At 40.4% G+C, this 27,787-nt stretch overlaps 1 protein-coding gene across 19 annotated transcripts in view; it reads right to left on the bottom strand.

The window, feature by feature from the left end:
• The window catches only part of LOC139420202 (aspartyl/asparaginyl beta-hydroxylase-like), a 49,223-nt gene that overhangs the window by 2,608 nt on the left and 18,828 nt on the right, over window positions 1-27,787 (bottom strand). For 3 of the 19 annotated variants that reach the window (XM_071170044.1, XM_071170050.1, XM_071170042.1), the window contains 17 exons: window positions 12,910-12,978; window positions 8,840-8,881; window positions 6,435-6,467; window positions 6,320-6,352; window positions 6,161-6,196; window positions 5,954-6,028; window positions 5,695-5,829; window positions 4,299-4,340; window positions 3,536-3,621; window positions 3,334-3,420; window positions 2,983-3,133; window positions 2,565-2,701; window positions 2,243-2,341; window positions 1,590-1,679; window positions 1,230-1,367; window positions 351-486; window positions 104-195 (listed from right to left, as the gene is read on the bottom strand). In XM_071170044.1, the coding sequence (XP_071026145.1) occupies window positions 104-195; window positions 351-486; window positions 1,230-1,367; window positions 1,590-1,679; window positions 2,243-2,341; window positions 2,565-2,701; window positions 2,983-3,133; window positions 3,334-3,420; window positions 3,536-3,621; window positions 4,299-4,340; window positions 5,695-5,829; window positions 5,954-6,028; window positions 6,161-6,196; window positions 6,320-6,352; window positions 6,435-6,467; window positions 8,840-8,881; window positions 12,910-12,978 (1,481 nt within the window). Of the gene's footprint in view, window positions 1-103; window positions 196-350; window positions 487-1,229; window positions 1,368-1,589; window positions 1,680-2,242; window positions 2,342-2,564; window positions 2,702-2,982; window positions 3,134-3,333; window positions 3,421-3,535; window positions 3,622-4,298; window positions 4,341-5,694; window positions 5,851-5,953; window positions 6,029-6,160; window positions 6,197-6,319; window positions 6,353-6,434; window positions 6,468-8,839; window positions 8,882-9,815; window positions 9,858-9,946; window positions 9,974-12,909; window positions 12,979-27,787 lie in introns of all 19 variants that reach the window. The other 16 variants (XM_071170032.1, XM_071170031.1, XM_071170033.1 and 13 more) reach the window with 10 other exon arrangements.

Raw genomic sequence — 27,787 nt, 5'->3', positions numbered from 1 at the left:
TGCAGGGCCAGACTGTCTGTCCATCTCCTGCTCTACAGCAGTGCTGGCTGGCGTGATGCCTAATAGTTGGCATGTCAGTCACGTCTGCGGAGGGGTGACCTACCTGTCCTCTCTTGCAGCCTGTAGCCTCTGGGTAGCGCTCCAACAGGCCACAGGTCTTTGGAACACTGCGGCAGGACTCCCCTGCCTTCTTGCCTGCATGACCAGGAGAGAGAAACAAGGAAATAGAGGCCAGGTTCAGACACCACTAACCCCTAATCCTAAGGCACCTTTTTATTTCAATTAAGTTCAGTGTATTTGTACGATAGGAACTTGCCAGGTGCTAGTTGTGAAGGGTTTGATTGCTTTACCTTGCTGCCAGAGGGTGAACTGGCCCCACTCCCCTTTTTCTCTGAGGTTCTCCTCCTCTGGAACAAAGAGGCCAGTGGTTCTATCCATCACAGACTGGGCCTCGTCCCTGATGATCCTCCAGTTCCTCTCCAGGGTCTGTTCCATAGACAGAGTTAGGACACGTTAGTATATTTCTACGGTCTTCCCCAGGTACAGCAAAGGGGATACATGGTCAGCTTTATGCCCGTTCAAAACTCGAACGAAGAAGAAAGCTACTTTAAGACGCAGGCAGCCCTCTATATTCAATCAATCAAATATATTTTATAAAGCCCTTTTTAAGCAGTTGTCACAAAGTGCTATACAGAAACCCAGCCTAAAATCCCAAAGAGCAAGCAATGCAGAAGCACACAGCTAGCAAAAACTCCCTTGAAAGGCAGGAACCTAGGAAGAAACCTAGAGAGGAACCAGGCTCCGAGGGGTGGCCAGTCCTCTTCTGGCTGTGCCAGGTGGAGATTATAAGATTACATTATAGAAAGGGGGATACCTAGTCAGTTGTATAACAATGCATTCAACAGAAATGTGTCTTCCGCATTTAACCCAACCCCTCTGAACCAGAGAGGTGTGTGGGGGGGGGGGGGGGGGGGGGGCTGCCATAATCGACATCCAGGTCTTCGGCGCCCGGGGAACAGTGGGTTAACTGCCTTGCTCAGGGGAAGAACGACCATTAAAGCCAGATCGTTCTTCAGATGTCGCTGCCCACGCTGTCACAGAAGTGATCAATGGAACAGAGAGGAAGTAATCTCTCTAGGCTTTATTGAACTCTGTGACATTGATCAATCAACTAGCAGAGAGAAAAAGACAACCAGCTGAGACATTATCACATCTACCATCATCAGTACCTTGACTAGATCCATATATCCAGTGTCCTTGGGCGTCCACCACGGCTGGGCTTTGAGACCGTCCACATTATAAAGAGATCGCTGCCATACGGAGGCAAAGTGACCTCTCTGGTGCCCTCTCTCATACCACTTGTAGGCCTGAGAAAGGAGAAGACCATGGTGCATGTAGTATTCAAAAACCAACACATTGGAACTCACACAGTATTTTCAAATGCTCTGTTATTTCTTATTGTCAGAAGAAAAAGAGTAATCACAAGAAGTCATACTGTTACCATACAAAGTGAAGTTACTCTAGTGAATACTGCTGGTGTTGAGTCAGTATTGGTGTAAGCTTGGTGTCTGAGTTTGATCTTAACTCACACTGTCGTCTCCCATTCTCTGTAAAGCGTCTCCGAGGTGGAAGTAAAACCTGCCGTCGTCTGTGCCAGGGTCTCCTGATTCCAAACCATCCTGCAGTGCAGAGAGAGGGGGTTCAGTGCAGAGAGAAGGGGTTCAGTGCAGAGAGAAGGGGTTCAGTGCAGAGAGAAGGGGTTCAGTGCAGAGAGAAGGGGTTCAGTGCAGAGAGAGGGGGTTCAGTGCAGAGAGAAGGGGTTCAGTGCAGAGAGGGGGGGTTCAGTGCAGAGAGGGGGGGTTCAGTGCAGAGAGGGGGGGGTTCAGTGCAGAGAGGGGGGTTCAGTGCAGAGAGGGGGGGGTTCCGTGCAGAGAGGGGGGGTTCAGTGCAGAGAGGGGGGGTTCAGTGCAGAGAGGGGGGGTTCAGTGCAGAGATGGGGGGGTTCAGTGCAGAGATGGGGGGGTTCAGTGCAGAGATGGGGGGGTTCAGTGCAGAGATGGGGGGTTCAGTGCAGAGATGGGGGGGTTCAGTGCAGAGATGGGGGGGTTCAGTGCAGAGATGGGGGGGTTCAGTGCAGAGATGGGGGGGTTCAGTGCAGAGAGAGGGGGTTCAGAATCAGAAGAGTGGTTTGAATATGTGTGATCATGATTCATGTATTATTTATAAAACACACAGTACTTACCCTGAGGAATGGGATGCTCTCTGCTATCTTGTTTTCTGATTTGAGGATGAAGCCGTAATGGACTTTAGCAAAGCCGTCACTTGGTGCAGTGGCCAACACCTACCGGGGAAACATCATTCAAAATCAATTGTTAATCAAACAATAACACTCATTGAAGCTTCCCTACTGAAAGTGGCCACATTTAATTTACTTGTAATCTTGCAAATTACGATCACATTTCAGTTGTGTTTGCTGAAGCACAGACATGGGTGAAAAAGTGCAACACAATAGCAATCCATTTTCTACACATTGTTTCACCAATATGGTGACGTCTTTGGCTCACCTCCTCGTAGACCCTCTTGGCACTGTTGTTGTCTCCGATGAGCAGGTGGGCCACGCCCAGATCGTTCTTCAGGGCCATGTCCTCAGGGAAGATCTGTACCAGTTTCTCCAACGTGGCCAAGGCACCCCTCATACGACCTACACCAGAGAGAGAGAGGGGGGGGGGGGGGGGGGGGGAGAGTCACCCTATGTACAACCAGACTACCCAGAAATCTCAGTTATAAAAAATATATAATCAATTAAATCTACATGAGAAAGACAACCACTACAACCCCTTTTCTATTCATCCGAGTCCAAACTGGTATTCAAACTAAGTACACAGGAGAAATGGACAATATAATATCCTCTCTCCCTTCAAAAATATGTGTTTGTGTGCGTGCGCGCGCGGTCACTCCAGCATGCTGGGACCTGTGTATTACCGAGGAACTGCTGACGCTCAGCCCGTTTCTTCAGTGTGGCCTTGATGAGGTCAGGTGTGGCGTTAGGCAGCTCTGACGCCTCCTTGTATGTGCCGATGGCTTTCTGCAGCATGTCGTTGCTGAGCATCTTCTCTGCCAGGCCATCCTCAGCCTGAACTCACATAGCACACACACAATGAGCCCTACAACATTTCAGGTATTTTCCCTATTTGTACATGGGTGCAATTTGTTTATGCTCATAGTATACAGTTTTTAAGTGTTTTGTTAAAGTGTAAAACACTAAGTGTTAAACGGTTACAAATTGTTTGACCAGTTCAAAATAAACCAGGAAAATTGAGACGTCGTTCTCACCAGGGCTTTCCCATAGCGACATCTGGGACTCTGAGGATACTGCAGCACTAGAGTTTCAAAAGCCCGGACAGCCTCTTCCACTTTCCCCTGGGTGGTGAAACAAGACAACAGATCAGCATTGATTCAGCCATTTACTTTCAAGATAATAACATGTTCATTAAAAACCTTGCACAGGCTTATAAAGAGGACAACACCAGACTACCTTTTTACGTAACTTCTCAGCAGCGTCAATCTCCGTCTTGATCGTTTTCTCAAATTTATTCAGGAGTTTGGGCTTCTTCTTTTTGGCTGAAACGAAGAACAGAACCTCACTGAGGGTTTGGTTGGATCATTCCAACCAACCATTCCAACCAGGGGCGGCAGGTAGCCTAGTGGTTAGAGCGTTGGGCCAGTAACCGAAAGGTTGCTAGATCAAATCACCGAGCTGACAAGGTAAAAATCTCTCGTTCTGCCCCTGAACAAGGTAGTTAAACCCACTGTTCCTAGGCCATCATTGTAAATAAGAATTTGTTCTTAACTGCCTTGCCTAGTTAAATAAAGGTTTAACAAAAAAAAATTGTGTGTGGCTGCAACCTCAGCATGTGACTATTGTATGCAGTTTCTCAGTGAAAATGGCAGAGCACACTGTAATCACGGTTATTTTCTACTCTGAAGTCACTTCCTCATTGTGACTCATTTCAATGACATCGGTATTCACAATTAAACGACTGACACAGCGTAATGTCGACGGAGGACAATAACTACAGTACGGATGTGAACAACCCTCCTGCAGAGCTTCGGCGTGTGCACGATTTTGCTACACTTAAACACCCGATTCAGTAAATCAAGGTCCCCGAGGAGGAGAATTAGTAGGTGCGTCAGTAGCGGTGGATCAAAACCCTAGCTCTCCAGGAGGGTCGACCACCCATTGCTATCTTGCTTCTGTAAAGCTCCGCCATAAAAATATAGATAAAATAAGCAATTACCTTTTTCTTTAAGCTTATCCTTGGGCTGGTCCTCAGCATTTTCTGAAAGATATACAAAGGGAAGAAAATGACAGCTAGACAAATTAATGCTAGCAACATACTGTGGCAGCACAAATAACAAATATTGATTAAAGATTTTCAGATCCATGTAACTAAAGTATGGTATAAAAAAACATTACAAGATTTTCAATAGTTCTTATAAAGAAAGACACATTTAAGCCCCAAGAACAGATCTGGTTTAAAAAGCATAATGATTTTCTTGGAAAAAAACAAAGTTTTATATAAAGGATTATATTGAGAATAAACTGGTGTCCACCAACACAGTAAAGTAAACAATAACGCCAACAGCAGCAAACCAATGATTTATATATAGTATACACTAGATGACTGTGCTGAAGCCTCCATCTTGGCACTCCCCTACCATGAAATGCATTTATTAATGTCTACATTGGTTTTTGCCATGTTTATTTTATTACAGACACCCTACTTTTAAATTATATTATGTGAGCTAAACATAAAAATTATATATGTAAATAATAAAACATTTTCCTCAAAGTATATTTTTTTGAAAGTTCTAATATTACGGTACCCACTTCACCCAAAACAAAAAATACATGTCATTTTGTCCTTGAAACATTTAATAGAAATAATGTAGAATTCCATTCATTCTTAAGGTCATTCTTGCTTGTTCTGGGGAGGGCCAATATGGCCGACTGGTGCCTTCAAAGTCTCTCACTGACCAATACATAGCATTACAAACACTCTGCAATAATAGACACTTGACATTGTAGAGGTCGGTTTTTTCATGACATTGGATAGGCCAGGGATCTGGGGGGCTTTTTAAAGTGCACTCCACACTTCATCTTCAGACCAGTGGGTTTTTCCCCTACTGCTGTGTAGGCAGGGTTCCTCACACCACAACATTGTCCTTGCAGTTAATGACCACAAGAGGGTACTTACGGGCCGGTTTATCAGTCAAGGCTTATTTAAGAGGAACTGTGTGACTTTGATACCTAGTCATGTAGTGATACACGTCTATTGAACATCTTACAGCCAACTCATTAAATGTCAACAAGTGACAATTTTTTAAATTGGTTTTTCCTTCAGGGGATGCTGCAGCAGCTATGGGAACCACCCCAAAAAAACATCCGCCACAAATGTTTACTGAGAATGAAGCGTGAACGTGTGTTGTTGGTGTGCCGACGTTCTGAATCTCCCTATGGTGTTTTGTCCTCTACCACCACTGGCTCCTCAGCTACAATCCACACGTACAGGTGAGCAGGTACACTGCACTTACAGTAAGAAATCAACACTATTCACAGGAGCTCTAAGTGAGAATGTTCCTTTAAAAAGCAATGGTTTGAGACTATGGTATAACACGTGTTATACTCCTAACCTTTCAGTTCTGGAACAAATTCAGCTTCCAGTTCCGGAACAGATTCCACCTCTGGTTCCACGTCAGCCTCCGGTTCCGGGACAGATTCCACCTCTGGTTCCACGTCAGCCTCCGGTTCTGGGACTGATTCAGCCTCTGCATTGTATCGCAGTTGTACTAAAGATTAGATTTCAGTGCCATATGTAAGATTGGGGACTTATCTAAGATATTCCATTGGTGTGTGTTGTGTGTGAGACAGAGTGTGTGTGCATGCATGCACCTGTTTCCTTTGTCTCCGGGGAGCCTGGTTGGTTGTTGTAGGAGCCTGGTTGGTTGTTGTATTGCTTTGACTCTTCTGCAAGACAAGCAAATAAAACAGGTCATAAATACACTAAGTGGACACAGACCATTCACAACGTCTAATAAACACACCATCACCAATGGTCATATTGAAACGTTGAAATGTAGAATCAGTACTGTAGCTTACCTACTGTCTGCTGTGGCTGTGCCTTCTCAACCAATTCTGAAAATATACAGTAGTATTCAGTGCAAGGTTACAGTTAAGACCAGTTAACCAAGGAGAAGGCAAGGAAGGAGAGTAGAAGAGTATGTGGCCAATGAATAATCAAAACATTCTGAATCTCACCTCCTTTCGTGTCAATGGCATTGTTTTCATCCCCTAAAAAATAAATGCAAAACAGACTCATGTAAGTATGAATGAGTTAAAGACACATGGTAAAACAAAATGGAGACATACTAACCATAAGGATGTGTTGCTTCATCTCTACTATCATCTAAGGAGAGACAGGACAGAACATTTAAGAACGTTAACTATCATGCTAAAACACAGAGCAGCTTATAAGGGTACCGGTACGATAAGTAGTAGGGATGTAACGACTCTGGATTCAAAATGTTTAAGATGCAATCGTATCGGTCCCACTGACCCCAAACCGATCCAAATGTAGTGGTCAGAAAATCGACTCAAACGTTAAAATGTTTTGCTTATATTACTTTCCGCCTACCTAAAAATGAGTCATCTTTTGTGACAACTGGTGCATCCTCTCCTTCAGAGTGGAACTAAGCATGTAACTGTGTTGAGTGTCATTGATCTACATGTCATTTTGCATGCTGAACAGCCCTAGGCCAGGGTTCCACAACTGTGTTGAGTGTCATTGATCTACATGTCATTTTGCATGCTGAACAGCCCTAGGCCAGGGTTCCACAACTGTGTTGAGTGTCATTGATCTACATGTCATTTTGCATGCTGAACAGCCCTAGGCCAGGGTTCCACCACTGGCGGCCTGTGGTTTTCTTTGGCCCCCCCAAGTTCTGAGCAAAAAATAATCATAAATATATACAGTACCAGACAGAAGTGGACACACCTACTCATTGCAGTGTTTTTCTTTTTTTTTATTATTTTCTACATTGTAGAATAATAGTGGAGACATCGAAATTATTAAATAACACATTTGGAAACATGTAGTAACCAACCAAAAAAAAAAGTGTTCAACTCAAAATATATTTTATATTTGAGATTCTTCAAGTTGGTTGAGAGAATGCCAAGAGTGTGGAAAGCTGTCAGAGACAAAGGGTGTCGACTTTGAAGAATCTCAAATATAAAATATTTTGATTTGTTTAACACTTTTTTTTGGTTACTACATGATTCCAAAAGTCTACACCCTTTGCCTCGATGACAGCTTTCCACACTCTTGGCATTCTCTCAACCAGCTTCATGAGGTAGTTGTTTCAATTAACAGTTGTGCCTTGTTAAAAGTTAATTTGTGAAATTTCTTTCCTTCTTAATGCATTTTTCAGCCAGTTGTCTTGTGACAGGGTAGTGGTGGTATACAGAAGATGGCCCTATTTGGTAAAAGACCAAGTCCATATTATGGCAAGAACAGCTCAAATAAGCAAAGAGAAACGACAGTCCATCATTAATTTAAGACATGAAGGTCAGTCAATACGGAAAATGTCAAGAACTTTGAAAGCTTCTTCAAGTGCAGTCACAATAACCATCAAGCTCTATGATGAAAGTGGCTCTCACGAGGACCGCCACAGGAAAGGAAGACAAAGAGTTACCTCTGCTGCAGAGGATAAGTTCATTAGAGAGTTAACAGCCTCAGAAAACTCAGCCCAAATAAATGCTTCACGGAGTTTAAGTAACAGACACATCTCAACATCAACTGTTCAGAGAAGACTGCGTGTGAGTCAAGAAATACAAGCAATGGACATTAGACTGGTGGAAAACGATTCTTTGGTCCGAGTCCAAATGTGATATTTTTTATTCTAACTGCTGTGTCTTTGTGAGACGCCGAGTAGGTGACTGGATGATCTCTGCATGTGTGATTCAGACCGTGAAGCATGGAGGAGATGGTATGATGGTGCTTTGCTGGGGACACTAACACGATTTATTTACCAGCATGGCTACCACAGCATTCTGCAGCAATACGCCATCCCATCTGCTTTGCGCTTAGTGGGACTATAATTTATTTTTCAAAAGGACAATGACCCAAAATATACCTCCAGGCTGAGTAAGGGCTATTTGACCAAGGAGTGCTGCATCTGATGACCTAATTTGAATCTCAAATATATTATGATTTGTTTAACAGTTTTTAGGTTACTACATGATTCCATATGTGTTATTTCATAGTTGATGTCTTTACTATTATTCTACAATGTAGAAAATAGTAAAACTAAAGAAAAAACCCTTGAATGAGTAGGTGTGTCCAAACTTTTGACTGGTACTGTATCTAATAATCTTAAAAACGGGAGAGATGCACATCTAATGAAAATATATATATATATATATATATTTTTTTTTACATTTATTGAACCTTTATATAACTAGGCAAGTTAATAATAAATTCTTATTTAAGCCTACCCAAGCCAAACCCGGATGACTCTGGGCCAATTGTGTGCCGCCCTACGGGACTGCCAATCTCGGCCGGATGTGATACAGCCTGGATTCGAACCAGGAACTGTAGTGACGCCTCTTGCACTGAGATGCAGTGACTTAGACCGCTGTGCCACTCGGTTACAGTACGAGTATGTAAAAGAGCCTATTTTGTGATTTATTATAACATGTTGTGCAAGCCATTGCTATGACATAGCATGTGACGTATAATTGTTCTTGTCACATTTCATTAAGAGGAGATGTAAAACATACCTGGGATAAAATCATCCGATATCGGGGGGAGAGGGACAGCAGCTGAAATGACATTGACATGAAGCTTGAGGAAGAGAGAATAAATACTGAAACTTGGAAGGCAGACACACCATTCTGTACAGCAGAAGCTTTTTTAACTAGGGTTAAACTGAGCTTGATGGCATTTCAAACTAAGCCGGTTTGCAGTTATGTGCTTTAGCCTATTGCTGTTGTGGCCATTGACCGGTACAGTATGCTTTTATTGGCAGGTAGTGGGCCAATCCAGGGCTTCCCCATTATTACTTTTCCCAGGCGGGTCGCATCAGTTTGTACATTTGCCAGAAACGCTCCTGCTACCTTTTCGGGTGGTTCTCAAGGCCCCCAAAGCAACATCCAGGGCCTAGTTAAGAAACATTTTCTATGGGAATAGGAGAGGAAGCACTGGGCCAAGCAGGTTACTGGTCCTGCCATTGCTTTGACCTCTCCAGCCCTTTCAGAAGGATGAGCCATCACAGTAGGGTTAAAAGGTATGGTATTAAATGAATGGAGCCTAGCAATTGCCTCATCTTTCCGAAGGTATTATCATAACCTGTGCGGCAGAGCAATCTCAATACAAAAAAATAAATCAATGTTACGATAAGATCTCTGAATCTGAATAGCAGCTTTTTATTGAATTCCAAATCAGGATGATAAGAACGAGGTACACGAAATAATGGATAAAGAGGCTGGTGACGATTTAGTATCCATCCAAAACGGATCGGGACAAGGGTTCTTCTATGGGTTCATACTTAGAGGGCTTGCAGAGATAAGACAGACAAAGTCGAAATTCGTCAAATTTTTTACTGATCAACGGATGTGTAATGTCTTCTTCGGGCATTTGATCCGTCTCTGTGTGGCCGGCACCAACGATGCTACATGGACTGAGGTGAGTGGAGAGAAGAGCACTACAAGCTCTTGACTACCTCTATCATTCACTATTAGTCTGAGTCACACAAACCTTGGATTTCAGATTCCACATCCGTGTTCTGAGATCCATCAACTGTTATGAGTAACGACATTAAAAAGGTCAGTGGATAGGCTAGTGAATGTTACAGTCGGATGGTTAAGACGGAAAGAGAGAAAATATACCATCATCATCCGGAGTGGGGGCAGCATCTGGAAGGAACAGACAGGACATGTATTGCTATTGCAAATGGACATTAACCAATTATATTCTGTGATTCCATTATTCTGCAATGTAGCACAGCAACAGAGTGAGTGGAATGTATTTTCCTCAAGAGTCACAGTACACATATCTCCCCACTGAAACTGTATGCCAACAGACTGACATGTTGATGGGACTATGCTTAGCTACACATGGAGGAAATGGAACTGCAGTTGATATAAGCCATGATGACAGTATGTAGCAGGTGATAATGATGTTTACATTCGTACCCTGGTGGGATTGGGACAGACCATATTTTATCAAGAGGGGTATTCACCTTCCTCTACCTGGACAGCAGCCTCAGAGAGAGCCTCAAATGAGCCTGCTTTAACCTCCAGTTTCCCTTCAAAAGATTCCTCAGAGGTAGCTCCCGATTTGACTAGAGCTCCCTCAGCATTCGGACTCCCCCCTTCAAGGGCCTGCAGATCCTGTGACGGTGTCGGTGGATGCTGCTCTTCTTCCTCAGTCCTCTCTGTTGTCTGGACAACTTCCTTAACAATGGGCTCGGCTCAAAAGTTGAATTTTACAATCCAAGGACATTCGTTTAGGGCAGGGACTCTTATCCTTATGAAGACATGTTTGTCAAAACGCATCTGTCGTAAGTGGGAGTTTTACCCTCTCTTTGAGATACAAACCACAGCTTACATAGATTTTTTGTCCTTCATTTTTAGACGAGTTGACAGTACTGCATGTCCAGGCAGTGTAGCACGACTCCATCATTTGTCGTTGTAGCTGTATGGGGTTCTGCTGGCCGGAATTCATGCATACGTTTTTTCATTCAAATACCTTCCCTTTGTGACAGTCGCTGACCAAATACCAAAGTCATGCTAGAGAATGTGTACCGGTTGTGGGTCGTTCCACGGGTGCTACAGTGCAAACTCTCACATTGAATGAGGATTTCCAACACACCTATACTAGGTGGTGTTTTAAGATGTTTATCTGTGTAACGAAACAATGTAGAATAATAGCGAAGACATCAAAACTATGAAATAATACACATGGAATCATGTAGTAACCAAAAAAAGTGTTAAAGAAATCCAAATATCTTTTATATTTGAGATTCTTTAAAGTAGCCACCCTTTGCCTTGATGACAGCTTTGCACACCTGTGGCATTCTCTCTGCAAGCTTCATGAGGAAATCACCTGCAATTCACCTTAATTAACAGGTGTGCCTTGTTAAAATGTTAATTTGTGGAATTTCTTTGCTTCTTAATTCATTTGAACCAATCAGTTGTATCGTGACAAGGTAGGGGTGGTATACAAAAGATAACCCTATTTGGTAAAAGACCAAGTCCATATTATGGCAAGAACAGCTCAAACAATCAAATCAAATGTAATTAGTCACATGCGCCGAATACAAAAGGTGTTGACCTTACAGTGAAATGCTTACTTACGAGCCCCTAACCAACAATGCAAAAAAAAATAATACAGATAAGAAAAATAAATAAAAGTAACAAGTAATTAAAGAGCAGCAGTAAAATAACAATAGCAAGACACAAAAAGTCCATCATTACTTTAAGTCAATCCAGAAACATTTCTTGAACTTTGAAAGTGCAGTCGCAAAAACCATCAAGCGCTATGATGAAACTGGCTCTCATGAGGACTGCCACAGGAAAGGAACATCCAGAGTTACCTCTGCTGCAGAAATTGCAGTCCAAATAAATGCTTCACAGAGTTCATGTAACAAACATCTCAACAACTGCTCAGAGACTGCGTGAAATCAGGCATTCATGGTCAAATTGCTGCAAAGAAACCACTACTAAAGTACAACAATAAGAAGAGCCAAGAAACACGACCAATGGACATTAAACCAGTGGAAATCTATCATTTGGTCTGATGAGTCCAAATTTGAGATTTTTGGTTCCAACCGCCTTGTTTTTGTGAGCTGCAGAGTAGGTGAACGGATGATCTCCCCCGTGTAGTTCCCACCATGAAGCATGGAGGAGGAGGTCTGATGGTGTGGGTGTGCTTTGCTGGTGACACCGTCTGTGATTTATTTAGAATTCAAGGGCACACTTAACCAGCATGGCTACCACAGCATTCTGCAGCGATGCGCCATCCCATCTGGTTTGCACTTAGTGGGATTATCATTTGCTTTTCAACAGGACAATGACCCAACACACCTCCAGGCTGTGTAAGGGCTATTTGACCAAGGAGAGTGATGGAGGGCTGCATCAGATGACTTGGCCTCCACAATCACCCGCAGCCAACAAGTGCTCCACATGTGGGAACTTCTTAAAAAGACTGTTGGAAAATAATTCCAGGTGAACCTGGTTGAGAGAATGCCAAGAGTGTGCAAAGCTGTCATCAAGACAAAGGGTGGCTACTTTGAATAATCAAAAACATTTTTTTTTATTTGTTTAATACCTTTTTGGTTACTACATGATTCCATGTGTGTTATTTCATAGTTTTGATGTCTTTACTATTATTCTACAATGTAAAAATAAAGGAAACCCCTTCAATGAGTAGGTGTGTCCAAACAAACCAAAAAGAAAGCTTTGTCTCCAACTTTTCTTCATGTACTGTAGCCGTAGGACAGGACAAATACATTTTCTGTTAACAAATAAGCCCAGAGGGCTTCAGTTGAGTGAGAGTTACAACCACTCTAACCTGTCCTCGAAAAAAATAAATGTAAAAAATCTGGTGAGGATATGTACACAGGCGTCTTTGACATCACAGTATTTTTTTCAATGTAGTATCACATCCTCATTGTCTCTTGGTCAGGCAAGATGGATCAAATCACATTATGCATCTGTGTTTTTTGGGTAAGAAGAGTATGTTTGTGTAAGTAAGATAATACCTTCCTTTATGCAATATGAATGGACACTAAGTTTGGCCCTTGCATGGAATCCTTGAAAAACAATCACTCAAGAAGGTGTGGTCTTACCTGGTTCTTTCACAGCATATTCCTCCTTGGCTTCCCTCAGCAACACAGAAACCGGCCTCTCCTTCAGTCCTGTTAGTTTGGAAATGTTCATGTGGGCATGTGAAACATTAGGTAAAAAAAAGCAGCCATTTCTCACCACCACACAACTCTAGAAACCCAATCTCAGCTAGTCTATTTGCAACACAGACAAAACAATAACTATTTCACAAGAGTATCAATTTCAACTGTCAGGAATATGATAGATTTAAATACATGCATATGTTACAAGAAGTGAGAATAACCAAAGAATTAGGTATTTTGTAGAGCCCGACCGATATATTGGCTCACCGATATTAAAATCGGCCTTGTACTGATATATCGCTATCAGCAGATAACCAATATTCTATAAATAGGATGACAAAAGGGAATCTAGTCTGAACACTTGCGGTCAATCTCATGACATATCATTATTCTCACAATGTAAGAAATCAATATCTGAAGCATAGTTATTAGACAATTGCTCTTTTGGATGCCAATTTATGAGAATTCAGTGTAGAAAATGTCACTTTTTATTTCCCAGCAGTAAAAAAAAAATGTTTTGTCCCCCTCCCCAAAAAATCTTTATCGGAAACAAAAAAACACATTGATCGGGCTCTGGTCTTTTGAACCATAAGGCCAATAAATGAAAGAATAGTTTCTATAAAGATTAAGGGAAATGAAATGAAAGTCATCATCAACAATGCACAACTGACTTGGGTTTACAGTTTGACGTAACAGTGCCTGATCCAGCAGGTATGGGAACACTTCCATGGGCCATTAGTCACACAGATAGATATAACATCCTGAACTATTAACCCCCTCCCAACTTGATTGGTTATTTTAAAGGGGATCCTTTGACAGTCCTGGCCATGCCCTAAGCAATGTCAACATTGACAGTTTATCAATCACATATCAGGGCTACTGGCAATCTGACCCGAAATTACTCCTAATGTAAAGAACAAAATATGTACTACATGCTTGAAGATGAAACAGGTTGGGCTACAACATTTTGTATGAAAGTTGCTATAGATAAAGTAGTTATTGCTATTGAAGGAGCACACACCAATTTGAGAACTGATCTGTAATAATCAGAGGCTTTACATTGAGGATACAAGCTTTCCTTATCTGGTATAATTGCATTTTTGGAACAAAAACTAAGTCAGTAATGATATGATTCAACAAATAACCTGAAATTGGTGTTTCAGCAGTACTACCAGCACCTAATAAGATTTATGCTTCACAACATTAAGAAAAGGCCTACATATAATTATGAAAATACACCTCAGCTGTTTCAAACACCAAGACACAAAAACAAAGATTCTAAAAAAGGTAGTCTTTTTTTGTGTCATCCAATTTCTAAATAATACCTTTACAGCAATAAAAACACAGTACAGGTAGGATTTACAACTGGTAAATGGCAATAACAGTGCTCTAGAGAGTTGGTAGGTTTTTCCACCCGGAGAGTTTCACCCTCTCACTAAAGAGGCATAATGAAGTATCTACGAAAAAATCTATGTACAGCCTGGTTTCATAAGGCTTTTCACATAATATGCAAAGAGGTGCCCAGGTTTTACTGCAGATACATTTCTATCTCTAAAGGATCAATCTTATTGTGTAAGATATCTTATTATCTTACACCAAAAAACCTACAATAGCTAGCTAACACAATAAATATTATTTAACTAGCATAAGTGGAAAGCGAAAACTGTTCGCACACAGTTGACAATTGAGTCTATAGCGCTCGTATTTAAGATAGGTGTTTTACAGACATTTCAATTCACTGAGAAACATCTTATACTAACACAAATATCTCTGTTTCGTTTTCAAAATGGAGAAGAAAAAAACATTGCTTCAAGCAAATGATCATACTTCATGTCTCTAGTCTGAAATGGATCTTACTTCATGTCTCTAGTCTGAGATGATCATACTTCATGTCGTCAGAAATGTTTTTTTTCTGTCATCTTTTGACATTACCACTTTTATGTTAGAAAATGGTTAGGATGATGTAAATGTTTGTAACAAAGTAAAGAATACACATGTTAGTCGTTGCTCTTATATTGCATTGTAACTAGTTTTAAAGTAGTGTACGCACTATCAGTGATTTGCAGGGTACAAAAAGTCCACAAATGAAAGAAAGACAGACACCCACACACTAATGAATGCTTGGCCTGAATGTGATTGAGTTCATTACCATCAATTATATTTGCTCAATTCAAAATCAATTACTAGCCCCTCCTTAGACACGTGTAGATTTGAAGGGGTGGCATAGGTGTAAGCAATATGGCGGAACACCCATCCAGCCAATCAGAATAAAAGATGAAGCAAACACTGCATTGCATATACCTTTCTGATCCCTTCAGTTTCTGCCTTTTCTTTGAATACCCGTTCTTTTTCAACTCTGTCCTTCCCTGCCTTCTCAGGGGTTAACTGTTCCATCTCGACCTTGGTTTGACTAGGCGCTCATTCTCTAACCACTCTTGATCTTTAGCAGCCATCTCTTTGGCTTGTTGCTCCTTCACTGCCCTCTCTTTGACTACTATCTCCTTTTCAGATTTTTCTTTGGCTACCCATTCTTTCCATCCTCTCCTTTTACTTGTGTCCCGTTCCATCTCAATCATCTCCTTTTCTGCTCCTTCTTTCTCTAGTCTTTCCTTTTCTGCCTTCTCTTTGGTTGATCGCTGTTTTTCCAGTCTTTCTCTAGTCTTTCCTTTTCTGCCTTCTCTTTGGTTGATCGCTCCTTTTCCAGTCTTTCTCTATTCTTTCCAGCTCTGCCTTCTCCTTTGCTATCCTCTCTCTGCCTTTTTCTTCTCCAATTTCTCCTTATGTGCCTTCTCAGCTTCCCTCGGTTTTTCCAGCCTCTTTTTCTACTCTCTCCTTCTCCTCTGCTTCCCCTAGTCTATCTTTCTCTGCTTGCTAATGTGCTCTCCTTTCATGTGCTCTCATTTCCTCTTTTTCCTTCTAAAATTGAGCCTCTAGCATTTCCTGGGCTTTTTGTGCCGCCTCCTGCCTCCTAAGCTCCAGAGCATTGACAAATTGTCTCTCATCCTCCTCTTTCGTCAGAATACTCCTCACTTCAGCCAGAGCGGCAATTTTTTGGGCTTCAATCTTCTCCTGGATCATCCTCAACTGTTCCCTTAATGCAGCCTTTAATTTCCTCCCAAGTTCAATAGTTGGGTGCTCTGGGGGTTGGAAACTTGTTTTAAAGGGCAGTATGTTAACACCCCTTCAAATGTTCCACTACCAATGGCACATGCTAGGAGGTTTTATTGTGTTTTGTTTAGGGCTGTCAAACGACAAAACTAAAAAAATTAAGTTCATTGCAGGATTTGTTGGAATTAAATCACAAATTCGGAATTTGCTCAAATTAAGCTGTAACGCAAGTTTGTTTTTTTATAAAAAGCATTACAAGAATAATGCCTAATTTAACGCCATGTTCATTTTCAAAAACTCATATTTGTAAAAATAAATAAACGTTTATAAATCCGCCCCAAAAATTTGACAGTGTCCAAGGGCAAGCTGGAAAGTGAAAAATGGCTATATTATGAAAATGTATGAACACAAAAATGTGCTTTTTGGTTAAAGGGTTAGGTATAAGGTTAGCAGTATGGTTAAGGTTTGATTACCCTGCCTCTGTTTGGATGGGCCTGGAGAAATGTAAGCACCCTCAAATTCATAGACAGAGCTATGGATGCAAGGACTGACCATCCATGATATTAAAAGCTGATATTAAAACAGGGAAAGTTAAACAATCCCTGGAGTGCATCTTTAAAGCTAGAATCCTTAGTTGAAACATTCACATTTATCACAATTCCAGTGGGTCAGAAGTTTACATACACTAATGTGACTGTGCCTTTAACCAGCTTGAAAAAATCCAGAAAATGATGTCATGGCTTTAGAAGCTTCTGACAGGCTAATTGGCATAATTTTAATAAATTGGAAGTGTACCTGTGGATGTAATTCAAGGCCTACCTTCAAACTCAGTGCCTCTTTGCTTGACATCATGGGAAAATCAAAATAAATCAGCCAAGACCTCAGAATTTTTTTTTGTAGACCTCCACAAGTCTGGTTCATCCTTGGGAGCAATTTCCAAATGCCTGAAAGGTACCACATTCATCTGTACAAACAATAGTACGCAAAAAAAAAACACCATGGGACCACGCAGCCGTCATACCACTCAGGAAGGAGACGTTTGTTTTTAGTCCTTCCTCTATTTCTGATGTCCATCCAGTTTGATTTCTATTTGTAACTGTGCTATTTCACAACATTTCTGAACCTATATACATTTTACAAACACTGTTTGTTTTTACATTGGTTATCTTGTAATTAGTCCCACCCTTCAGCTCCATTCAACCCCTCAGCTATCTCTTAACAACATCCATTTGCCATATATTTTTCAACTGTGCTGTGATGCTTCAAAATGTCTGAACCTTTCTATTCTCATAGCTTCTACAGATTTAAAATTAAAGATAAATAATAATTATTAATTGATTGACTATGACTTTTCAAATCACCCAGTACTGCCACCTGCAGCGTTAGTTCTAGGTAAATGTTGCAATTCTTCAGCCATTCCTGGACCTGTGACCAAAAATGAGCTACATATGGACAATACCAAAATAAATCTAATGACTCTGCCTCCTCACAGCAAAATCTGCAGCGCTGGGAAGAGATATATAGTCATTAGGTCGACCGATTATGATTTTTCAACGCCGATACCGATTATTGGAGGACCAAAAAAGCCGATACCGATTAAATCGGCCGATTTAAAATAAAATTATTTGTAATAATGACAATTACAACAATACTGAATGAATACTTATTTTAACTTAATAGAATACATCAATAAAATCAATTTAGCCTCAAATAAATAATGAAACATGTTCAATTTGGTTTAAATAATGCAAAAACAAAGTGTTGGAGAAGAAAGTAAAAGTGCAATATGTGCTATGTAAGAAAGCTAACGTTTCAGTTCCTTGCTCAGAACATGGTGGTTCCTTTTACCATGAGTCTTCAATATTCCCAGGTAAGAAGTTTTAAGTTGTAGTTATAGGAATTATAGGACTATTTCCCTCTATACAATTTGTATTTCATTAACCTTTGACTATTGGATGTTCTTATAGGCACTTTAGTATTGCCAGTGTAACAGTATAGCTTCCGTCCCTCTCCTCGCTCGAACCAGCAACACAACGACAGCCACCATTGAAGCAGCGTTACCCCTGCAGAGCAAGGGGAACAACTACTAGAAGGCTCAGAGCGAGTGACGTTTGAAACGCTATTAGCGCGCGCTAACTAGCTAGCCATTTCACTTTGGTTACACCAGCCTCATCTCGGGAGTTGATAGGCTTGATCATAAACAGCGCAATGCTTGACACACAACTAAGAGCTGCTGGCAAAACGCACGAAAGTGCTGTTTGAATGAATGTTTACGTGCCTGCTTCTGCCTACCACCGCTCAGTCAGATACTTGTATGCGCAGGACACGCTAGATGATTTACTTTACGGTCCATAGAGGTATTTAAAACCGTATTAAAATCCCCCACCATAATAATAAAGTATAGTGTTGCTTGTAGAGTTGGTAAATGTTTATATATACAGCAAAAGGTGGCGCTACAAAGTATTAACTTAAGGGGGCTGAATAATTTTGCACGCCCAATTTTTCAGTTTTTGATTTGTTAAAAAAGTTTGAAATATCCAATAAATGTCGTTCCACTTCATGATTGTGTCCCACTTGTTGTTGATTCTTCACAAAAAAATACAGTTTTATATCTTTATGTTTGAAGCCTGAAATGTGGCAAAAGGTCGCAAAGTTCAAGGGGGCCGAATACTTTCGCAAGGCACTGTACTTATAAGAAGCTTGGATCATCATTATTTGGACCATATAGGTTAATAAGCCATATCGGTTTATTGACCAATAACATATTTAAAATAATCCATCTACCTTGATGATCTGTTCGGACAATTTGCACATTTGGATTTAAATTACTCTCAATTAATATCATCACCACTTTTGAATTTCTTTGCCCATGGGAGAAATATATTTCGTACCCCAGTCCTTTTTCCACAAAACTTCATCTAAAATTGTTGAATGGGTTTCCTGTAAACAATAGATATATTCCTTCTCTTTTAGCCAGGTAAAAACTGATCGTCTTTTCTTATTATCTGCTAAGACATTGCAATTACAACTGGCTATACTTACCTCACCACTTACCATAATGAGACACAGGTTTCAATTCTATTTATCAAAATATATGGTTTGTAAAAGTACCATTAAAAAGTAATGATGATGATTGAGTGTCTGTATAGCTGTACCATGATATTTGCAATTCTATTAAGTAAACCTCCAAATTGGTACCTACTATTACACCCGCTAAAAGCCCTCCTCATCCCGAGTTGGGTTGTCATCCCAATTTCCGACAGACCACCCCCAAACCCCTGGGTCCCATAACCACGGAGAGACCGAGAACCATTCTTCGATAAGGACACACAATGCCACCCACAGAACAGAAGCAGATCAACCGCCAAATCCAGGCTTTTAACCATTATTTTATCTTTAAAACCTCTTATGGCTGCAATCCCCGTACAGGGATCAACATTCGGGGAAATTTCAGAGTGACTAACTAAAAATGCAATGTCGTAACATTAAACATTCTTGAAAATGCAAGTGTCTTACATCCTTCAAAAGATTAGAATCTTGGTAATCAAACTACGTTTTCAGATTTAAAATAGCTATTACAGAGAACAAATGCCATGCTTTTGTTTGAGAAGAGCGATCAACATTTTCCGCCATGACAGTTGACACATTCACATCTGAAGGTAAAATTAAGACTTACATTCTGATATCTTGCTCTTATTTCTCTTCCTGAGGGTCCCAGTGATCAAATGAAGTGCCGTTTTCTTTGATAAAATCAATTTTTATAGCCTAAAACGAAACATTTTGTAAACCGTTTGTGTCGTGAATTCCATCTCTATCAACTTTTGACGGAGCATTCAACGTAATTACACACACTAAACAATAATTTATCTAGTCATAGTTGGTTTCATTGCAATCCTCTGGATGTTTGCAACACAACCAAACTTGATTGTTTTTTTGCGCGGACTATTGACCGAAGTGAGCTGATTTGAAGACAACGAGCAAAGACCTCATTGCGCACCAATAATATTAGCGAAGCTTCGTTGATTGACTGTATTTCTGCCCAATGACCACTGATCTTCTTGAAATCTAGCTGGGTAGATATGGTTATGGGTTGGACCACCATCCCTTGTTTGTAAACGCATGCGTAACGAACTTCCTTCTCGCCATTGACCATCAGACTAGTTGCAGTCACGCTGTTACGCACAGCAGTGTTTTGGATAATATTTTGGAAGCAGTATTTTGGAAAGTATTTTTTCAACGATTTGATTGAAGATATCATGGTAAATAAATCAGGAAAAGCGAAGTCCAAGTCTAAGTATACAGATTTGCACTAGATTATAGAAGAGATTGATTGGGAAAGTGAGACAGATTTTTTTGTTTGAGGAATCTTTGAGTGAACAGTTATAATTCAAACATTGAAGAGCTGTTTCTGCAAGGACAGGGCGTACTTCTGGACTGGTAAGTGCTAATGCCGTTTTATGAAGAAAAAAAAAATATATATATATATTTAGGTACACTTCAACTATGACAGACAAAATTAGGAAAAAATATATCCAGAAAATCACATTGTAGGATTTTTAATGAATTTATTGTGGAAAATAAGTATTTGGTCAATAACAAAAGTTTCTCAATACTTTGTTATATACCCTTTGTTGGCAATGACAGAGGTCAAACGTTTTCTGTAAGTTTCCACCCCCATGCTGTTTCCACGCCCACGGATCAGTCGTCCTGGTCCCTTTGCAGAAAAACAGCCCCACCCCCATGCTTCACAGTAGGTATGGTGTTCTTTGGATGCAACTCAGCATTCTTTGTCCTCCAAACACAACGAGTTGAGTTTTTACCAAAAAGTTATATTTTGGTTTCATCTGACCATATGACATTCTCCCAATATTCTTCTGGATCATCCAAATGCTCTCTAGCAAACTTCAGACGGGCCTGGACATGTACTGGCTTAAGCCTCTGTACTGGCTTTAAGCCTCTCATCTTTTTAAGTTGGACAACTTGCACAATTGGTGGCTAACAAAATACTTTTGAGCAGTATATACACTGCTCAAAAAAATAAAGGGAACACTAAAATAACACATCCTAGATCTGAATGAATGAAATCTTCTTATTAAATATTTTTTCTTTACATAGTTGAATGTGCTGGTACAAGCTTGCTTCTTTTTGTAATATTTGTCGATACATTTGTCTAGTCATATGATTTGTTTTGTTATCCAGATTGAAGTTTATTATCCACCAGATTGTGTAGTGCTAATATTTAGTCTAACTTACCGACATTGAATATTATGTTCTAATCTTGAGGTGGTCTAAACAGCTGTGTTCAGTCTGCCATCTTGAAGACTTCAAGTTAGTTGGTCAATTCAAAAGGAACACTATTCCCGAGGAAATCCAATACCGCGTGGATGCTTTGGAGTCTGATAAATCTGAGGACGACGTTGGGAAAAAATATTTTGGGTATTGAGTAGACTGATCCCCCCATTTCATTGATCCCAAATCCATATGTAAAGCTTTACAGTGCAATATGTATGTCAATACACACAATAGGCTGACTGGAAAGGTGATTTCACACAGTCACAGTCCCGTGATAAGAGCTACAATGCTAAATTTTTACGTAAACTATAAACAGTTGTGTTCAGTGGGTTCACAGAGTAGACTGATACCCCATTTCATTGCCTCACATTCCAACCTTGTTTAACATTATCTAGTCTAAATATGGCATGATTCCAACAATTGTAACCTCCTGCATCACTTTCAAAAGAGGTACTTTTATTTTGAAGACAACCCGCAAATTCCACTATTGTGCCTAATCCTTATTGTGGCTAGCTTCACAACACATAACCTGGTCCGGTCATTTGTCACTAGCCAGATGAAGCTAGCTGGCTGCTTATGACGTTAGCTTTGGGCAACAAGGTGAAGTAGCTGACTAGCTATTTATTTTCATGAACTGAAGTTCAATAGGTGAACAACAAGAGGCTACCTAGCTAATACTTACTCAAGGATTCCTAAATCATTGCAAAGAATAATGAAAATGACTGCAGTTTCTACTGGTCATTGTTTTCAGGCTGGTTGCATGGTTCCCCAGAAGTTTCAGTCAAACAAGTAATGATTTATTACCAACGCTGTATTGGAAGCACATCGTTCGTGGCCAGTGTTTACAGACTTTGTACAGCTTTGACAGTGCTACTGATAGTAGTGGTGACGCTTGGCTTGCAAATACAGAACACACAACATTCTATAATAGAACTGTGTTATTTGACGTTTAATCTTTTTTGACACGCAAAGACCCAAATGGCGTTCCATCGTATGTCGTGAAGCGAACAGCAGTGACGCTATTACTGGGTTACTCCAGTAGGGCAACATTTGTACCTGTGCTCGATCAGTCGGTAAAAACCAACATCACCCAAAACAGAGAACGGTTGACTGTCAAGGGCAATGAATTCCATTATCTTGCCGTTAATGGATTTCGACTTTAAGTTGTCTCGCTGAAATTTGATTACTCTTTCAAATGACTGCTCAACTTGTTGACTGTTCGATCCACACAGCAGACATTGTGGGCTAGGTTAGGAATGCTGTGTTGCACGTGCAACGCAACATTTTACGTGGGGTCATTACGTTATATTGGTATGCACGTCAGCTTTGACATGTTGGCATTTTTAGCTAATATCGGCCGATTCCGATATGTTCACCGATATATCGTGCATCCCTACTCACAACCATTAAAATAAGTAGGCTACCTTTTGGATTTTCTGTTTTTGGAACAAGAACCTCAAATCTTCTCCGCTGACATTTTTTCAGAGGACAAATAGAAAGAAAGGCTAACTTCTCTAGGGTAGGGGGCAGCATTTGTAATTTTGGATGAAAAGCGTGCCCAAATTAAACTTCTACTCAGGCCCAGAAGATAGGATGTGCATATAATTGGTAGATTTGGATAGAAGACTAAAGTTTCCAAAACTGTTCAAATAGTGTTGTTGTAGTTTTCTATTCAATGCCATTACAGTATCCATTGACTTATTACTCAAATTGCAGTTCCTATGCCTTCCACTAGATGTCAACAGTCTTTAAAAATTGTTTCAGGCTTGTATTCTGACAAATGAGAGTGTAAGAGCAGTCTGAATGAGTGGACCCTGACATGTCACAGAGCTTTTTCATGTGCGCGACCGAGAGAGTGCCTTTCTTGTTTACCTTTTATATTGACTACGTTATTGTCCGGTTGAAATATTATTGATTATTTCGTATGGCATGCTTCTATGAACTTTTTTTTTTTTGTCTGCCTGTTGTGACTCCGTTTGAGCCTGTGGATTACTGAAGAAAACGAACAAAACTGAGGTTTTTGGAGGAAAAAAAAAGAGACTTTATCGAACAAAAAGGAACATTTATCAATTAAATGAATGTCTTCTGAGTGCAACCATATGAAGATCATCAAAGGTAAGTAATTAATTTTCTCTCTATTTCTGACTTGTGTAACTCTTTTACTTGGCTGGTTACTGTTTGTAATGATTTGTCTGCTGGACTATGTTCTCAAATAATTTGAAGGTATGCTTTCACCGTAAAGCATTTTTTTTAAATCTGAGACCGTGGTTGGATTCACAAGAAGTTCATCTTTAAACCTATGTAAAATAGTTATATCTTTTCTGAATTTTTATCATGAGTATTTCTGTATTTGAATTTGGCACTCTGCAATCTCACTGGGTGTTGGCCAGGTGGGACGCTAGCGTACCACATACCCATTAAGGGGTTTTAATAAGCATGTGTTAAATCAAGAAGAATTAATCATGCTATTCCAGAGTACATCATCACTGCAAAGTCAACCTCAGTTTCTGAAAACAACTAAGTTAATCAAATGCGCTGCCAATTTCATTGTCCTTCATGGAGACACAAATGTAACCAAACTATATCTATATATATATCTATCTATATATATATATATATATATATATATATATATATATATATATATATATATATATATATATACACACACACACACACACACACACACACACACACACACACACAGTGCCTTCGGAAAGTATTCAGGCCCCTTGACCTTTTCACATTTTGTTACGTTAGTCTCATACATTTTTTATTGAATACAAAGAAAATCATCAGCAATCTACACACAATACCCCCTAATGACAAAGCGAAAACAGGTTTTTAGAAATATACAAAAAGGACAAATACCTATTTACATATGTATTCAGACCCTTTGCTTTGGGACTTGAAATTGAGCTCAGGTGCATCCTGTTTCCATTGATTATCCTTGACATGTTTCCACAACTTGGAGTGTTAAATTCAATTGATTGGACATGATTTGGAAAAGCACACTGTCTGTATAAAAGGTCCCAAAGTTGACAGTGCATGTCAGAGCAAAAACCAAGCCATAAGGTCGAAGGAATAGTCTGTAGAACTCCGAGAAGGGATTGTGTCAAGGCACAGATCTGGGGAAGGGTAACAAAAAATGTCTGCAGCATTGAAGGTCCCCAAGAACAAAGGGGCCTCCATCATTCTTAAATGGAAAAAGTTTGGGACCACCAAGACTCTTCCTAGAGCTGGCCACCCGCCCAAACTGAGCAATCAGGGGAGAAGGTCCTCGGTCTGGGACCAGATGGTCACTCTGACAGAGCTCTAGTTCCTCTGTGGAGATGGGGGAACCTTCCAGAAGGACAACCATCTCTACAGCACTCCACCAATCAGGACTTTATGGTAGAGTGGCTAGACAGAAGCTACTCCTCAGTAAAAGACACGACAGCCCGCTTGGAGTTTGCCAAAAGGAACCTAAAGACCCTCAGACTATGAGAAACAACATTCTCTGGTCTGATGAAACCAAGATTGAACTCTTTGGCCTGAATGCCAAGCGTCACGTCTGGAGGAAACCTGGCACCATCCCTACAGTGAAGCATGGTGGTGGCAGCATCATGCTGTGGGTGTGTTTTTCAGCGGCAGGGACTAGTCAGGATTGAGGCAAAGATGAATAGAGACACCCTTGACGAAAACCTGCTTCAGAGCGCTCAGGAACTCAGACTGGGGCGAAGGTTCACCTTCCTAATCACAGTGCAAAGACAACACAGGAGTGGCTTCGGGACAAGTCTCAAAGTCCTTGAGTGGCCCAGCCAGAGCCCGGATTTCAACCCAAGCGAAAATCTCTGGAGAGACCTGAAAATAGCCATGCAGCAACACTACCCATCCAGCCTGACAGGGCTTGAGAGGATCTGCAGAGACGAATGGGAGAAATTCCCCAAATACAAGCTTAGAGCGTCATACCCAAGGAGACTTGAGGCTGTAGTCGCTGCTAAAGGTGCTTTAACAAAGTACTGAGTAAAGGGTCTGAACACTTATGTAAATGTGATATTTCCATTTGTAAAAAAATTATAAAATTAGCAAACATTTCTAAAAACCTGTTTCTGCTTTCTCATTATGAGTTATCATGTGTAGATTGATGAGGGGGGGGAAAAAAACGATTTAATCCATTTTAGTGTAAGGTTGTAACGTAACAAAATATGGAAAAATTCAAGGGGTCTGAAAACTTTCCGAATGCACTACTGAGATGCCATTGTGCCTTACAAAAGCCTGCAGGAGCTGCAGTTTGTCTTACATCATACACATTCACAGTCTAACCACAAAACAGAGAGGATTTAGGCTCAAAACATGAATTGGGCAGGATTGCAGAGGAGTAGGTTGGCTACCGCTGGATGAAGAAAACAGATGAACAGTTACAAATAATCCAGCCTCTCTACTTGCACAACTTGAGTCCGAACTAAGGTCTTCGTTGGCTACACACTAGCTAAAACTCCTATTTTCTCTCTCGCTCTTCAAAATGAGAGGCAACAGTGTAACACAAGCTAATTAAACCACAGTTTTGACTGAGGTGTTGCATGTGGTTTTGTCTACTATAATTTGCTTCCAGGTCAAAACACCACATGATTGATACAATACAAGTTTTCTACCTCTGATCCCTGACTGCTGAACAGTCTGTCAAAAGGTGTTTTCAAAATCCCTGGCAGACACGCAAACAGAGCCAAGGGTCACAGTCCAGAGAAGGTTGATTCTCACACAAAGTGTCCATGTCATGCCCACTAGAAATGGTCTTAAACACACACACACGCACAAACAAACAGGACAATTTAATTCCCAAAGGAGAATAAAATCATTCTGGACAATAAACAACACTGGGAACGATACCTTTTGGTTTGGACTTTTTTCTTGTCCTCTAATTATGTCAAATGAAAGAAGAACCATTAGCTAGAGTGACACATTTCGACATGGTGTGTTCTTTTTTTTAAAGGACGCAGGGTCATGAGAGAGTTGAGCAACAAACAGAAAATGTTGGCCAATGACAACACGCACAGACCAACCAGGAGGAAGTACCTTTTTTCAGCCTTTCCATTTTGGGAACAGGAACTTTGATCTCTTTTTCATCTAACATACAAACAAAACCAAAAAATAAATTAGAGACAGCATGGACCATGTCGGAGGGGACTGTACGTGCCAATTCCAAAGTGTGCATCATAGCGCCAATTTGACACGATCGCTCAATCAATATCAAACAGAAACCAGTCACTTATTCCTATCCTGTACAAAATGCATAAAATACTTAATTGATGCCCATAACCATTGACAGTGCCCATGCTTGTAGACAGACACTAAATATAAGAGTTCAATCAACATATTTATTCCATAGACAGACGTTCAAACTACCTCACAACATAAAATATCTGAACACTGCATTTTGTTTATGTCAAGATATTAATAGGCTAGGGCAACATCTTGCAATATGCCTACTTAAAATGGCCTAAACGGTTGTCCCTCCAGTCTGAAACAGAAATACACCCCTCTTAGTCACCATGACCTTTGGTAAATAAAACAGTCCGAAACCCCTCAGTAAATACTTAGCCCATGGCCACAAGTCAACGTGGACGACAATCCCAAACTCTGGGGTTCATGCTGACCTTTATGGGTCTGTTTAGCAAGAGATGGGTGAAGTTCAGGAACTTCTCTTCAATCCAATAATAGCATGGTGGCATATTAGCAGTTAAAAGTTTAACAAACATAAGTACCAAAACATTAGTTGCACATTCAGAGAATAGGCCCCGCTCAAGTGGTCATTCACATTGCATCATTCCAACAACACACTCAGTGTTAGCACTTCCAATATGTAAGCCTAATAACATCGAGTCATAGGAATTTAAGAAAATCAGTCTTCCTTGACCTACTGCTGGGTAAAGAGGCGACTTCTAGACTTAGTCTTAGGACAGACAATGCAAATAGATACAGCACATTTTGAATTAAGTTTACATTACTACATTATTACAGTACAACAAGCTAACTAAACAAAGTTGATCAACGCTGACGTCCTCTGTTACTGAGTATAAAAACTGCATGAACTGCAGATTCTAACGTTGCTTTGCTTAAAAAGCTACATGACAACATTTTTTTTGAATTAAACTAGGAGTCACCTGAACTGCAACATCCAACGTTATCAGAAGCCTGAACAGTGTTATGTAGATGGTGAGTGAATGGTTATATAGATAGAAGAAATGGACATTACAGTAAAAGGAATTACTGTAAGGCTTAAGAGTAAAGATTAAGTGATTCTTTACATTTAAAAAATTAATTACAACTAAATGCGAAACACAGTTTAACTTGGAAAAATGAAAAGATTAGAATAGCACAAAGGATTCATTCAGGTCAGAAAACAGATGAGCAAAGAATTAGTGCATCACAATGACGG

Source organism: Oncorhynchus clarkii, chromosome 11, assembly GCF_045791955.1.
Source record: "Oncorhynchus clarkii lewisi isolate Uvic-CL-2024 chromosome 11, UVic_Ocla_1.0, whole genome shotgun sequence".
Lineage (NCBI taxonomy): Eukaryota > Metazoa > Chordata > Actinopteri > Salmoniformes > Salmonidae > Oncorhynchus > Oncorhynchus clarkii.
Note: the sequence above shows the minus strand (reverse complement) of the source record. Positions and strands in the feature narration are given on the sequence as shown.